The sequence below is a fragment of the Centroberyx affinis genome, unplaced genomic scaffold (assembly GCF_046629955.1).
Source record: "Centroberyx affinis isolate AG114_WGS23_722 - 3 ecotype Tasmania unplaced genomic scaffold, CSIRO-AGI_Caff_v1 ptg004433l_1, whole genome shotgun sequence".
Classification (NCBI taxonomy): domain Eukaryota; kingdom Metazoa; phylum Chordata; class Actinopteri; order Beryciformes; family Berycidae; genus Centroberyx; species Centroberyx affinis.
This window is the reverse complement of record NW_027282107.1, coordinates 287,786-303,692: the sequence shown is the minus strand read 5'-3', so window position 1 is coordinate 303,692 and position 15,907 is coordinate 287,786. Positions and strand designations below refer to the sequence as shown.

The 15,907-nt window shown below is 43.0% G+C and overlaps 1 protein-coding gene across 1 annotated transcript; it reads left to right on the top strand.

The window, feature by feature from the left end:
* Positions 1-4,800: 4,800 nt before the first annotated feature.
* LOC139665045 (EGF-like repeat and discoidin I-like domain-containing protein 3) lies at positions 4,801-11,070 on the top strand. The gene is made up of 11 exons (XM_071543990.1): positions 4,801-4,867; positions 5,191-5,265; positions 5,361-5,393; positions 6,335-6,463; positions 7,381-7,494; positions 7,646-7,827; positions 7,919-8,074; positions 8,356-8,500; positions 9,468-9,652; positions 9,995-10,150; positions 10,503-11,070. Exons 1-11 carry the CDS (start codon positions 4,801-4,803, stop codon positions 10,650-10,652), a joined length of 1,392 nt encoding a protein of 463 aa, XP_071400091.1. The 3' UTR covers positions 10,653-11,070.
* The last annotated feature ends 4,837 nt before the right edge of the window (positions 11,071-15,907 follow it).

The window sequence follows — 15,907 nt, the reverse complement described above, 5'->3', positions numbered from 1 at the left end:
ATGCTTTTACCCTTTGCTTTGAAACCTTTTGAGATTGAGGCTACATGCCGTATTTTTCTAGATAGCTGGTTTTCATATTTGGAAATAAGAATTGGGGGAAAAGACACAGCTATCATGTGGCAAAGCAGTGTTCTTGTGCACTAATCCTGTGAACTTTTGGTTATTTTTAGGACCCACTCTTCTCTATTTTTCCAGTCTTTATTCAGAGCAAGGGGGGTGGTAGCGTCTGATGTTGCTAGCTAGATAGCCCTTGAGGCTGGGGCGCTAGATGGCATTAATTTCCAACAGGATCTGGCTGCAGACAAAAAAAATTCCCCAACATCAGAAGAGGGGCTCTGTAAAGATTTTTTTTTTTTTTTTTTCCCAGCTGCTGTGAAGAAATAGAATGTGAAGGCCACAGAAAATGAAATGAAGCAGCCACGGGACTTGAAATATGCACCAGCAAGGACTGGGGGACTTTATGCAACTTTATTTTCAAATGTTTTTGTTCAGGTTAAAACATGTTGTAATTAGTCTACCATTAAATGGATAAAGCACTTTATACCCTGAATGCTGTCTTTTGTTGAAGAGTATTAGGTCATGTATGCTTTCTCTATACCCTAAATAGGTTAAATATTTAAAGTATTCCATAACTTAAAGAAATACCCCAATATTGGTATCCTTTGATATAAACCAAATAATCTCTAAATTTGGTGTGTAGTATTTGGGGATAACTACACACATTCTTTTTTTACAGTACAGGTGAAATTCAGTAGTAGACAAAACTGAAACACCCTGAGACTACAATATTCCCTTCTGTCAAAATGAGACAACTGTTTTAGGAGTTTGCTTAATCCAGGTCCATGAAACCGGATACTAACAGCAATACCAACAACTTCATAGGTGTCTGTGCATCTATGCTCACGTGTGTGTGTGTGTGTGTGTGTGTGTATCTATGCTCACGTGTGTGTGTGTGTGTGTGTGTGTGTGTGTGTGTATGTGTACCTCCAAGACAGACAGACTAGTGACCTACTCCTTTACCTTCACTTGACTGATTTATTGTGCACCTCCAGCACAAAATATACGGCCATTAACCTGAAGCTGCTGACGTTAACTAGTGATGTTGCAAGTTAAAAAAAATAGCACTGAAAGTTATGTTAACTGTTGTACTCACATTTATGAGCTGCTTATTCAACTATTCTTTATCCAAGTTTTGTCAATCATGTTATATTTTGGGCGTGTCACAGTGAGGTCAGACTTCCTGGGTAGGAAACACCTGAGCATCCTCCACCGAAGGAGACTTCAGGAGCGGCTTCTCTTGTCTCCTCCACTATTGGGACAGCTAGCAACATGGTGGAAAGGTGGAGGTAGAGGAGGAAAGGAGGAGGTAGAGGAGGAAAGGAGGCTTTGGGATGCACCATATAAGTAACTTACATCCCCTGCATAGCTTTTTGTCTTTTTAATTATATTTATACTTTTACAAGTATGGAATCCTGTTGTCTTTCTATATGTCACACATATGTACTTATATGTACGCTTTGTGTTTTACTTTGTAAGGACTCGACTCAGACGTGAGTCACAATTTGAATTGCTTGAGACTTGACTTGAGGCATGAAGAGAAGACTTGAGACTTGACTTGGGTTCTGCTGACTTGGGACTTGACTTTGACTTGTACTTTGATGATTTGAAAAGGTTTCTAAAGTCTTGACAAAAGATCTTGTTTTTGTGTTGACTTAGATTGAAAGTGATGAGATTTGTTCCACCAGACGACTGAATTTAAATTCTGTTTTCTGGGACCTGTTACATTCACCCCATAATTCAGCAAAACCCTTCTAATAGAGTGGACACTGTATTGTAAGTACGCATATTCTATGTGGAAAGGTTGATTTGTTGCACAAAACAATAAGTTTGAAAAGAATAATTCATCCTAAAGTTAAAATTCTGTCACTATCTACACACCCCTATGTTTGAAACTCCATTGAAGTTTGTACAACCACCAAATACACAATGAGCTAACAACCTCTGTTCTCAGCTTTCTATCAAACAATTGAAGTGAACGGGGTCTGGTTCAGGGATCCAAAAAGGGCATAAATTGTTCATCAAAGGCTGACCATCAATGAGGCAAGGAGGCAGCGGGGCCGGGATGGCAGGAGTCAAAGGTCGGTAGAGAAAGACTTGAGGAGAAACACATGGAAGACCGGGTGGACACACATAGGCAGGCAATTGCAACCAGTAGAAGGCTGGACTGACATGTTCCACCATGTCAAATGGACCCACGAAGCGCGGCGCCAGGTTCCTATTCTGCACCTGAAGCAGGAGATCCTTGGCTGCCAACCACACCTTGTCCCTGGGCTGGAGGGAAACTGCTGGTCTCCGCCACCGTTTGGCCTGTCAGGAGTGCCTGGACCTGCAGGTCTTCGCACACCTCTTGACGAAGTCGACTGTTGCTGGCACCCCCACTTCTGGTTCCTGGTCAGGGAATAATGGCAGCAGGAAACCCATCTGGCACTCGAAAGGTGTCATCCGGTGGATGAGGACTGCAGAGAATGGTGAGCGTATTCTGCCAACATCAGCTGAGACCTCCAGGTGGATGTGTTGGAGGCAGCTAGACAACGTAGTATGGTCTCCAACTCCTGGTTCATCTTCTCTTTCTGTCCATTAGATTGAGGGTGGAAGCCTGAGGAGAGACTGGCGGTGGCACCAAGAAGGGAGCAGAAGGCTTTCCAGAAACAACAGCTGAAATGATGAACAACATCCCATGGAATGCCATGCAGGCGGAACACATGTTCCAACATCAAGATGGTGGACCCATGGGCAGACGGAAGCTTCACCAGGGTGACAATGTCAGCAGCTTTGGAGAGCCTATCCATGATGACTAGGATGACAGAGGGAGACCAGTGATGAAGTCCACCAAAATGTAGAATGGGCGATGTGGAATAGGCAGTGGACAGAGCACACCAGGAGGGCCCCGGCGAGGCGACTTTTGCTAAACACAGGTGACACAGGCTGCCACAAAGGAGGATCCTTCGGTCTTTCCCCAGAGTCTGTCTTTCCCCAGGATGACCCACCGGGCAAGACGAATGCCCCCATTTCAAGACTCGGACAGCAGGAGAGACGTCTCCTGGTCCTGGGTCTGAATGCTTTGGGTCAGGACGGGGGCAGAACTGAAGAGCCGCTTGAACGGCGTGAAGGCCTGGTCTGCTTCAGGAGTCCAAGCAAAGCTTGAAGATGTCTTCTTTGTGAGCACATTTATGGGGGCAGCAGTGGTACTCAAGTTCTGAATGAACCTCTGGTAAAAGTTGGCAGGCCTCATAAAGAACTTCACATGCTTCACAGAGTCGGACTGGGGCCAGTCCAGGACAGCTCACACCTTTTCTGGGTCCATCTGGATGCCGGAAGCCAAAAGGACATATCCCAGGAAGGAGACAATGCTGGCATGAAACTCGCATTTCTCTGGCTTGATAAACAGATTATTCTGCAGTAGTCTCTTCAGAACCCGGCAGACATGCTGAACATGTTCCTGCTGGCCCTGAGAGTACACCAGGATACCATCCAGACAAAGACAAACCTGTTCAACATGTGTTGATGATGGCCTGGAAAACTGCTGGGGCATTTGCTAAGCCAAATGGCATCATCAGGTATTCATAATGGTCAGTGAGACTAATGAAAGCGGTTTTCCATTCATCCCCCCTCCCAAATGTGAATGAGGTTGTAGGTGTTGCAGGTTTATCTTGTGGAATATTGTGGAATATTGTGTGAACTTTCCTGGCTACTGACGGGCCTCCTCTTTTACTGGACACTTGGGGCAGTGAGCTAAGAAGTGGTCAGCAGCACCCCAGTAGAGACATCAGCCCTCTTTCATCCAGCGGATGTGCTCTTTTTTTGGTAACCTTGTCCCGCCAATCTGCATGGGATCTTCTCTTTCTGATGGTGGGGAAGCAACCGCTGGGGAAGGCAAATGATGATGTAATATTTGGGTATATGTATACATTGATTAATACTTTGTACTTCCTTTGTGTATTTTCTTTTTCCTTTTTTTTATTTATCTGTCTGTTTGGACTGTCTGTGCTCTAAAAATGAATAAATAAATGTTCACAAAAAATAATTTAAGTTCAGTCATGTTCTTTGGTTTGGTGAGGTGAAATGGATAACATGTCACATTGTATCATATGCTGTAGCTATAATTGATCATGTGAGTATTTTTCTAAAAATAAATGTTAGTCCAACAGAAATTCTGAAAAACAAAGTTGCACAGCATTTGTAAGAATCATAAGGGTTTGGGTCTATTTCTGCAAATCCTTTTTAGGCTACATTGACAAATGTTGAGGTATAAGCACAATATGAAACTGTTCATGCTGTTACTGCTTAAAATAATAATAATAATAATAATAATAATAATAATGGCAGCTCTTTAAGTTCATAACTTGGCATCATTCATTTAGTATTGTCTTTTGTATCGATTACAATCAAGTTCTCCTGGTATTCCTAGCTGCCTTGCCTACTTCTTTATTCCTTTATTCCCTATACAAGGTCAATGTCGGTTCCTCTGCCCCTCCTCTGCAGGAGCGACACGTGGCTGACAACACAGATCGAAATATATGTTATATTTACAGTTGTGGTAGACGGGCTTAAGTTGCCATCATCAGCATCAACAACACAAACGTCATCAACATCATCATCATCATCATCACCATCACCACCGAGGTTGTTGCGCAGTGACAGACAAGAGGAGTGGAGAGGAGTGTGGGAAAAGCTTGGGTGTCTTTTGTCATTTGTTTGTTTATGTTGCCAGAGGACACGAGGAGCAGAGGCAACTTCACGATGATGCTGCCGTTATTTTTTCTATTTGTCTGCATCGGTGCGGCCAGCGCTCATCGGGAGTTGAACGGTGAGTGCGTCATCTTTTAAACACTGTAGGTTTGATGTTCTTGGGAACGATCAGGTGCGGGAAGGGGCTACGATGAGGGAGTATTTCGTTAGGGAAAGATAACATCCCCGTTCGTAGCTATATTCCTCCTCGCTTGTGTGATGTTTGCGGACTTGTAATGCGCGAATCACAGTCAAGCATACACTGTACTGGAGTTCATTTGCTATGATGCTGTCTTTTTTTTCTGCTACATTATTCCCTACTGTAGATGATGTCATTCAATAAGGTTTCTTTTTTTTTTTTTTTTTTTTGCCTCTCCCTTAACTCTCCCTCTTCCCTCTCAGAAGATGCATGTGAACCTGTGTTGTGTGACAGTGGAGAAGATTGTTATACTACACAATCAGATAATTCGGTCCCAAGTGAGTTAATTTGCCCAACTTTTGAATTTTATTTGACCAATGCTTTGAAAATTGCTAGGAAGGCATGTTCAATTAATATCCCTCTCTCCCTTCAGCAGCATCATCAGATTGGAATGAGCCTCCATCAGGTGAGAAAACAAACTCAGAGTTGTTTGAAAATGCTTCATTGTAACCTCTCATGATAGGCACAAAAGCATAAGTCAAAAGTGCATGTGTGTGTGCCTGTGTATGTGTGTCAGGCCGTTTAAAGTAATCCATGTAGCATATTTTATGTTGAATTATTAATGAGAGAAAAGTCTTTGTTCTTAAGTGTGTCAGTTTGAAAAAAATGTCACAATGACCCACTTTGTAATTTCTGTGATGACCACTCAAGCATAAGAGTGTCATTGTTAGGCTTCTTCTGTATGTGCATGCAGATACACTATCTCCCCTCCAAATACTGCTGAGCCAACATTTATCCTTTCAGCATTGAAAAGATTATATGACATCAGTCCTGCTCTATATTGTGTTCTTGCATTATGCTCTGCTGTGTATTTTTTATTAAGTCACCACACATGCAGTTGCACACAAACACGCACACACACAGACACACACACACATAATCAGTGAGGGGTGCTAAGCTGATGGACAGACTCCCACAATGCTAGAGAGGATTGTATTAGCGGAGCGTAATAATTATACACTGGCCTATATTTCTCTGCAGAGGATGGACCACATACTGTACACTCATTATACTGCTCTGACAGTGAAAAATGTAGTTAACTGACTAGTTCATTGTTCTCTTTGTACAGCCATCAGTCAGTAAACACACACAATAACAACATGAAAAAAAGCATTTTTAATTATTTGAGTTGAGCAGGTAGATATTGCAAATCTTACTCTTATTGTGTTCTTTTAATTCACAAATAATGAACTAAACTGCCACATTACCATCTCATATGTGGATGAAATACTGTCAACAGACCCACTGCTTTTTTTGGGTCACTTTTATGTTTTTGAGGAGAGGAAATGAGCTTTCAGCGGGCATTGTGTTGTTGAATTGTGTTGCTGTTGCCCTGGTGCTCTGCAGGGCCTTGCCAGCCGAACCCATGCCACAACGGAGGAGTGTGCGAGACCACCGATGCCTACAGGGGAGAAGTCTTCCTGGGCTACCTGTGCCACTGCTCACCCGGATACACCGGAGTCCACTGTCAACACAGTCGGTGTCATTGTGTAGCAGCAGAAGCAATTTACGTTAATGCCCAGCTGCTCCTGTCACTGTTGTTCTTTCACCATCAGTTTCCCATATGCCTTTCTTTGTCTCCAGCATGATCCTACCCCCTCCCCTTTGTATTCACATATACAGTATAGTGCATACTAAATAGCCTTAATTTATTGCATAATCCAAAAAGGGAGACCACATTGTTTAGGATTGCTCATACATATGCATACCTCAGATAAGTGATGGTAATTTGTGTTGGGGTGTAGGTTTAATACTTACCTCTAACCTAGGACAGACTTGCCTAACAGCTTTAACAGCTCCTATGGCCTCATGTAAACGGGGGTCTGATGGGATCTATACACTCTTAATGAGGTCAGACAGTGCAGATTAGGCTACTCTCACAATATCACTGTTGATATAATACAATCCTGTGGGCCTGAAGAGTTAGGACAGCACAGAAAAGTGTGGACTGACAAGAAAAGGCCCACAGACTTGAGTTAGTTATTGATGCTTTAACTAGTACTAATTAGTTGCCGAATAGGGCCAAACCAATTTTCCCCCTCTTTAAAGATCTATTTAGAAAGATGCAATTCATCAAAGTACACAAGCTAAATAAAATCAGTGCAAAGATGTCTGCTGTGAAGCATTTCCACCATTTTTTTGATTGATGGCTGTCACTCCCCTTGCAATATTTGTACAGTATGTACTAGATTATATTCCCATTGTAGACAGTACCAGTTTGCCAGGATGTCTTTATGTGAAAGAGAATTTGCACTGTAGGTTGGAACACTCATTCAAAATTTAGCTGTTGTTATTTTACAGTACAGCACTGAGAGATCTTCAACCAAAGAGCATTTGGTGATAACCTGCAGTAGAGTGTTGTCTATGGATGATGTTCTTTCGCTCTGCTTCAGACGTGAATGAGTGTGAGAGTGGTCCTTGCCAGAATGGAGGAGTGTGTGCAGACCTGGAGGCCAACTACACATGTGTGTGTCCAGGAGAATACACAGGTCGCAACTGCCAGCACAGTGAGTGCTTTATCACTGTTTCATTCTCTTTATAGCAATGGATGATTGAAATATGCTTGCAGACATCTTCTGAAATGTGTCTAGGGCTAGGAACCTTCTTCTGTTACTTCTGTCATTTTTACTGTGTGTGTGTGTGTGTGTCCATCACTAGAGTGTTCTGGGCCTCTGGGCATGGAGGGAGGCATCATCTCCAATGGGCAGCTGTCCTCTTCCTCCACAGACAGCACCATGTTTGGTCTTCACCTTTGGTATCCGCATCTGGCTCGCCTGAACAAGAAGGGCATGGTAAATGCCTGGAGCCCGGCAGAGACCGACCGCTGGCCGTGGATACAGGTGCCTACCTACCCACACTCTGATGACGCATACTAATTTTAGCATTGGATAACACAGTGTTTTTATTGTTTCACCCCCTGTGTGTGTCCAGGTGAACCTGCACCAGCGTATGCGCGTAACCGGCGTGATTACCCAGGGTGCTCGGCGGATGGGCCGCTCAGAGTTCGTGAAGTCGTTTAAGGTAGCCCACGGGAACGATGGAAGGACCTGGAGAGTGGTGAAACTCGAAGGCAGCAGTCAGGACATGGTGAGGCTATTTTTACATTCACCTCTGGATACATTTTGCAGGTTATATTTTCTCCTACTTTGAAAAATATAAGGGTCATATGGCCCTGATATTTGCAGCCTTTTAAATGTCCTTTAAACATACCCTGATTTAGTTGAGTGATTTCAGCAGAATTAATTTGACCTCTTCATATAATTTCCAGCCTATTATTTTCAAGCATTGTTGTGTATTATAACATAATTGGATTGAAGGAAATGAGTGTGTTTTGGTTTTGGTGTGCGCGTTTCCCTGTTTCTGTGCAGATTTTCCATGGAAACACAGACAATAGTGCTCCCATGGCTAATGCTTTCTCTCCACCAATTGAAGCCCAGTATATCAGACTTTACCCACAAATCTGCAGGGGCCACTGCACGCTACGCATGGAGTTGCTGGGATGTGAGCTCACTGGTTAGTCACGTGCATAAACACACTATGGCTAACGTGTATTAACAGTTTGAATGACCCCAAATGCCTTTACAAATTTCTTTCTTCTTTCAAATTGGTGTAACACAAACAAAAGTCTGTTAGCCCATTCTGTAACCAATTAGCTATGGTGGTAAATGGGCAGCAAGGTGTTTATCTTCAATTCCACACTAAGCTCTAATGATGAAGGCACTGATGAGCATTGGTGTTGTAGATCAGTAGTGCCCAACCATATGTAATGGAGGAGTCTGCAAATTTTCCAGCCAAACACTACAGCAGGTAATTTCACTTGTTAGCACACCTTCAACCAGAGAAGGTTGAGCTAGTTAATGAAATCAGCTGGTGTTTGGTTGAAATGAAAACCTGCATATTCTTGGCCCTCCATGGACCATGATTGGAGACCACTGTGGTATCTAAATGTTTTCCTGATTTCCTTCATACTTGAAAACATGTGTCCCAATTTTTTTTGCCTTTTTCACAAACATGGCTGCCGTACCTCCGCAGGGTATAGCTTGGTTCTCACCATTGCCAGCGATGTTAAAAAGCCAACTTTCTGTCACCCATAACTCTGTCTGTGATCACTTATTTTGTGTTTCAACACAATGTATAACACAATACAGGTGTTGTCACTGACATATCTTTCTGTTTCTGTTGTCAGACGACTGCACCACTATAAAAAAAGGTGATTTGATCAAGGGTCTCAAAATGCTAACAGTACAGAAATGAAGGTTAGCCTTGGTTAGCTAGTTAGTATTTTGTGACCCTTGATCACACTTACTTGTGCAGTCGTCTGACAACAGAAACAGAAAGATATGTCAGTGACAACACCTGTATTGTGTTATACATTGTGTTGAAACACAAAATAAGTGAAACACTCATAATGGCTCCAACAGTGTCTTTATGTAGCTGCCCTCTACTCCTAAGCTTGTCTGTGGTTGCGTCCTCTCCTCAGGCTGCTCGGAGCCGTTGGGGCTGAAGTCAGGCCAGGTTCTGGACTCCCAGCTCTCTGCCTCCTCTGTGTATCGCACCCTGGGAATGGGTCTGCTGTCCTGGGGGCCTGAACAGGCCAGATTGGATCGTAAAGGCAAGGTCAATGCATGGACGGCTGCCTGGAATGACCAGAAACAGTGGATACAGGTAAAACGAGAGAAAGCAATAGCAGGTTAGCGATAGAGAGTATCTTTGTTCATTTTCTCATGCTTGACTATTCAGTGCATGATCTAATCTAATATTTGAACTTTAATAAGGCTGTGTCAAAAAACACTCTGGAGGCTGGTCTACAGCGATGGCTTCTACTCAACCGTTTGGGCACTACATAGTTCCACTGAGTTAAAATGATTTTAATGATGTATTTAAATATATATATGAAAATGTTAACAGCCAAATTACAACAGTTGACGCAGATCCCTGCAAACAAATATTCAGTTTTTATGAGCCATCACTAGTTGTTACATCTTCCTAACCCCCCTTTCCCTTTAGGTGGACCTGCTGAATCCCACCAAGATCACTGGAGTAATAACTCAAGGAGCCAGGGACTTTGGTCTGGTTCAGTTCGTAGGCTCCTATAAGCTGGCTTACAGTGATGATGGAATCAGCTGGACAGTCTACCAGGATGAGTCACAACACACTGACAAGGTAAACATAATGGACACTAAGCGGCTTCACTCAAAGAAAAGAAGGTACAGTTGTATCTTTTGACAGTGTTTTTTAAAACTGGAATGAATTGAGCTATAAAAACACTATGACAGGACCCCCAGAATTCATAACCAATTGGTCTGTCAAACATGGGTAGTGAGGAAACATGTCAGTGACATAATATATTCTATTGAATATGCATAATGGTTGAAATGTCAATGACGAAAAATAATTAAATCTGCTAGTTTTGTAATCACAGTTGTCATATTTGATTGATAGACCTCTGAAACTAGGCATAAGCCGCTATGAGTTATGACTGGTTGTGTGACCTCACCTGTCGTCTTGGCGATAGGTTTTCCAGGGGAACTCTGATAGAGACACACACAGGAAGAATTACATCGAGCCACCGATACAAGGCCGTTTCCTCCGCCTCCTCCCCTGGTCCTGGTACGGGCGCATCACACTCCGGATGGAGCTCCTGGGCTGCTCAGAGAAGGAATGAACCCTAGCATCTCTCTCTCTCTCTCTTTCTTATTCCTCTGCATTTATACCCCCCTATTCTGTGTTATCATTTCTTCTCTCTCTTTGCTAGAATGAAGTGGGGGACATTTTGAGCAATCACTGTTCAGACATGGCATCGAAAAACACCAAATAGGTTTCTATTTTGGTTGCTATTTGTTATTTATTGATCAGTTTGTTTTTTTGTGTGGTTTAATGCCTTTTTAATGTAGTAAAAGACTGCTCTGGGTGTAGTCTAAGCACAGTGCCACATGACTTCGCAGTCAACATTAAATGGCCTTTCACTAGCCATGACCATTGACTGTTTTCTGCTAACTACTACTGTAATAGTTGACCTATTGTATTGTATGTTGACGATAACCACTGGTACTGTATATGGTACTCACAGATATTGCACTGAATGGATTTTGATTGTAATACTTCATGCTGTATTTGATATGAGGCCAAACTGGTAGGTGCATTTCAATGGCTACGCTTTCATTTGTTTTATTGTTGTATTTAAATATGGACAGTGCAGATAAAAAGTTGGAATAAAGGTTTTTAGATGGAAAGGAAGAAGCCTTTGTTTATCTTTGATTCATGAAGGTGGAATGTGTGGAATGAGAGCAGCAACTGAACAGTCACCATAATCAAGAGAACAAACTGACCATATCCAAGGCCAAATTTGGGAAGACAAGGACAGATACAAATGTATGAAACATATTTTCTCAAAAATCTGTTAACCTTTGATGTTTTTGCTTGTATGAAAGCTTCTATTTTGGTTTCCATTCTCCAATCCAATCCTCCACCAAGCAAGGAGAGTGGTAAAGGCAAAAACATATTTTCTTATACAGTGTCAATGTGATGCTTTATCTAAGCATCACACATTACTGTTGCATAACTTGCATAACGTTAAGAAAAAAAAAAAGAAAAAAAAAAAAGTCAATTTCAATCAATGACAGACACAAGACAAATACTTTCTCATGGCATTGTATTTAGGATGATGCTTTGTAACTCATCTATTTAGTTCATATTGCTTTTGGCTTCAAGGTGTCACAGCACACAAGAAAATACCAAAATCAAGACCGTAGTGTCACTGACATCTGCTGGCTGCTGTGTAACATTTCCATAACCATGACAAAACTAAATAATTAACTGCAGCCTGAGGGATCTGAAAGGGGCAAAGCTCATTGTTACCCAGGCAGAGTCCCAGGTATGCAGAGAGATAAGGCCACCAGACACACTCTGACACCTCATGGATTATTAAGTTAGAACTGAGTCAAAGGCAGAACCTGTAGTTTTCAGTCAATTTATCCCTTACATTTCTTAGTGCAAGCCTGCAAGTTTTGTAAAATATATGTAACTGCAGTGGTACAGTATTCCACTAAAATTTATAGGATATGTATGAGGGAGCTGATAATTCACAATGAGTTTTTGGTTTGCCACTTGAACATTGTATAATAAGGTAGTGGCCATCGGGAGAAAAATAATTTATGTCATGGCCACGATTTACTATAACGTGCGCACAATATCTAATTCAAGCCCTATTTTTATTTTATTCATGGACACGAGATACATTTCATTGCCTTGATTTGGTTAACATGAGCCCTCGGGTTTGGTTTATTCGTGCGCACGAGATACAATTCGTTCCCTCGATTTGTGCTCTTTACCTAAAACGTGCGCACGAGTTGCCAAAACGCTGAAGAATCCTACTCCCATCAGACAGCAGATGTTCTAGATCCTAGTGAGAATGGTGCCGTGCTGATGGAAGAGATCTGAGTTCCATGCTTACCCAATATAGGCTGGATGACCTGAAAGAGTGAGCCAGGCCAGTTTCATCAGCATGGTTGACTTGTGCAGAGGCTTCTGGCAACTCCCACTCACAGATGCAGTGAAGCCTCTGACCGCCTTCAGAAACCCTCAAGGTCTCTGGCAGTTTACCATGATGCCCTTCGGTCTGCTGGAGGTGCCAGAAACCTTCCAAAGGCTGATGGTCAAAGTCTTTTCAGGTACAGGTTAATTTGCAGCTACATATGTTGACGATATAGGAATCTACATTAACTTGTGATCTCAGCATCTGACTCACCTGAAGGAAGTCTTGCGGAGGATCAAGCAGGCAGGTCTAACCATCAACCCCAAGAAATGTGCCCTGGCTAAGGGAGAAACCAGATACCTGGGCTATGTCCTGGGAGGAGGTGTGCTCAAGCCACAGCAAGGCAAGGTAGAAGACATTCGAGCAAGGGAGAGACCACCCACCACAATCCGGGTCAAATCTTTTCTGGGCTTGGTTGGCTGGTATTGGCATTTCATCTTGATTGATTGATCCTCACTGCCAAGTCCAAGATGGTCTGGGGACAGGAGCCGGAGAGGGCTTTGCAGGATCTGAAGAATCTGCAATGAGCCGGTTCTCCAGAGCTCAGATTTCAGTCTAGGGCTTTTTCAGGCAGGCAATGGGTTTTTGTATTTTGTGTATTTGATTTCTTTCCTTTTCCTGCCAGCCCTGTAATGTTAGTTCTATGGTATTACGGCAGTTGAACATTGTATAAGAGTAAAGCATACAGTAACTCTATTTGCTTGTATGTTCAAGATGGTTTATAGCTATTTGTACTTTTGGTAACACCTAATATAAATGGTTTTGACCAGTTGCATTTAAAGCTAGCTTGATTTACTCAGTGTGTGACAGGCTGTGGGCTTTAAATCTTTCTTTTTGTCTGCAACTCTGGCCTTATAGTTTAAATGGCAAGTAAACAGGAAAATCAGAGCTCTGAACCAAACTGGACTCTTTCTCTGCTTCACACTTCCCAGAACTGCTGGCCTACATCCTCTTGAGTAGGGGTTTTACATCTTAACCTTACAGTATGATGTAAACATATAATTTAATTCACTGTTAAGTAAAAACACACAGACACACATACATGGGCTGGCTTGCACATGCGTGTGAACCCCCCCTCCCAAACACACACACACACACACACACACACACGCAGCAGAAACATGTTCATGTTGAGGGACATTATAAGAGAACTTAAATGGTCGCAGAAGTGATCGGCCAACTTTGTTTTTCCCCTCTGAGGAAATGTCACTTGGCTCTAAGTGCCAGCCACTTCCAGTTTGCTCTGACATAGCTGAATAGACCCAGACACACACATTCATAAATTTACCAAATTAAGCAAATGCACACACACGCACACACATGCACACACCGAGTCACTAAAGGCTAACCAGCTGCACACAGAGACTCACAGAACAAACATTGTTTCTGGTAGGACTGAGTACACCTCCACCACCAACAGCCTCCTCTGGAACAACTCACAGAGGCTTCTTGTGCTCCCTGTCTGGGCTGGGTTTGGCCGGGCTTAGGCTGGGGAATGCAGAGGCAGGAGATAGGGCTGGTAGAGAGGCCCTGGGGGAGCGGGGTTGGGATAGGGTGCAGGATCCTGTTGGGGGTTTCATTTCAAAGATATATAAACATCACCAACCCCCCTGAAGCCACAGTACTCCTGCTGATACTGGCATGAGTTTGTGATTTTGTTTGAATTTTGGCGATCTACTTTTGCAGCCTATAGAAAGCCATTTCTCTTAGTTTTGTCCTGTGCTGTAACACTTTCCCAGACCTCTTCTCTACTCCACCATATCTACTTAAATTCAAGTCTGTTAAATTCACTCTAGAACAGCCTTCTTCTCTTGCTTGAGCCATGACATCCGTTTTGCCCCTATCATGCATTTCCCACAGAGAGTTCTCACTGGCCGTGACGGTCCTGTATACAGAAGGTGCCGCTGGGTCTCTGCTTATCTGAGAGCGCGTCTCCTGTCTCACATGTGTGTATTGAGATAGAGGCTGGGAGAGAAGGTCTATCTCAAACCCAGGAAAGACTCTTGAGAGACCTTGATACACTCTACTCTGTCATCCGCGAACTCCTCTTCTTCACCATGACGCCATTTCTCCATCCCCTCCCTCTCTTTAACTCAGGGGTTAGGACACAAGATCGATATATTTAAGAATTTGCCAAATAGCTTTCCAAAGGGGACGCACACGCCAAATGAATTTCAAAATTTATCGGCAACCCCACCTCTGCAATTACACAACCCCACCCAATGATAGAAGTTGATCTTCCTCAAGGGCAAAGCATACCCTTGAAAAAGTGCTGGGTGTGGTTGTTTTCTGTGTTTTAATAAATTGCTCTCAGTTTTTTTTTTTTTTTTTTGATTAATAGGGCAGAAAATCAGCTCTTTTCTCATTGTAAAAACAATTATTGGGATTAACTTATTATGCTTCTACCCAGAACAGCATTGTTAAACAAGAGCAGCAAGTCTTAGTGACCTAAACCGAACTGTTAGTGCTCTGTTAGTGCTGTCTGAGTGGTTCAACAGCACACACACAGAACAGCTTGAATGACAGGGTTCCTCTGGGATATTTAGAAGATACGGGATGGCAATGAAATAGTAAGCGGAGACCCGTTGCTGCCGTCCTGCGTCTGAACTCTCGGCCGGCTCCCCCGGTCCGTCAGATCTCAGACCCCCCTCAGACAGAAGTGGCGTTTCATGGCCCCCGCTCACCCTCGCTAGACCGGACTTGAACTCAACCTCATGTTGTGAGGCTGAAGGTGAGGAGGGGGCATCCTGATTGGAGCGCCTGTTTACCTTGTCCAGAATCAGCAGGCTACATAGAGGCAGCATTTTGAAGAAGCCACATTTGAGCACGCCGCCCAGGGTACATGCGGTGTAAACAGAGTTGCGGACATTCAGTCTATGTGTGTGTGTGTGTGTGTGTGTGTGTGTGTGTGTGTGTGTACTCACTGCTCTGTTTGGGGCAGGGGGGGGATACAGGGCAGGGGGCAGGGTGGAGCAGAGAGCAGACTTGGCCTCAGAAAGCAGCTCCTGTCTTTGCTCTCACAAAGTATGATTCAGTCTATTAAGAAGTGAAACACCACTTAAAGGGATTTTATTGAATTTCTAGGCTGCACAGATGAAAGTAGCAGAAATGCAAAGGTCTAAAATAGCCTTTTTGCTCATGGATGCTGAATATTGTTTGTTTGTATTGTTTGCAAACTTTGTTTAAAGGAAAAAAGTAAATTAAATACATATGGAAGCATTTTAAGATACAAGATACATGGTGCAAGGTACAAAAATAATACGTTTTTCTCCATTCACTTAAGTTCCCATTATACACCATGAATCATGAATGCATGGTACTAAATGCAAGTCATTAAGATTGCTGGGGTGGGGCTGTCACTGCTGCAGCATGTTAAAGTCCCAGTG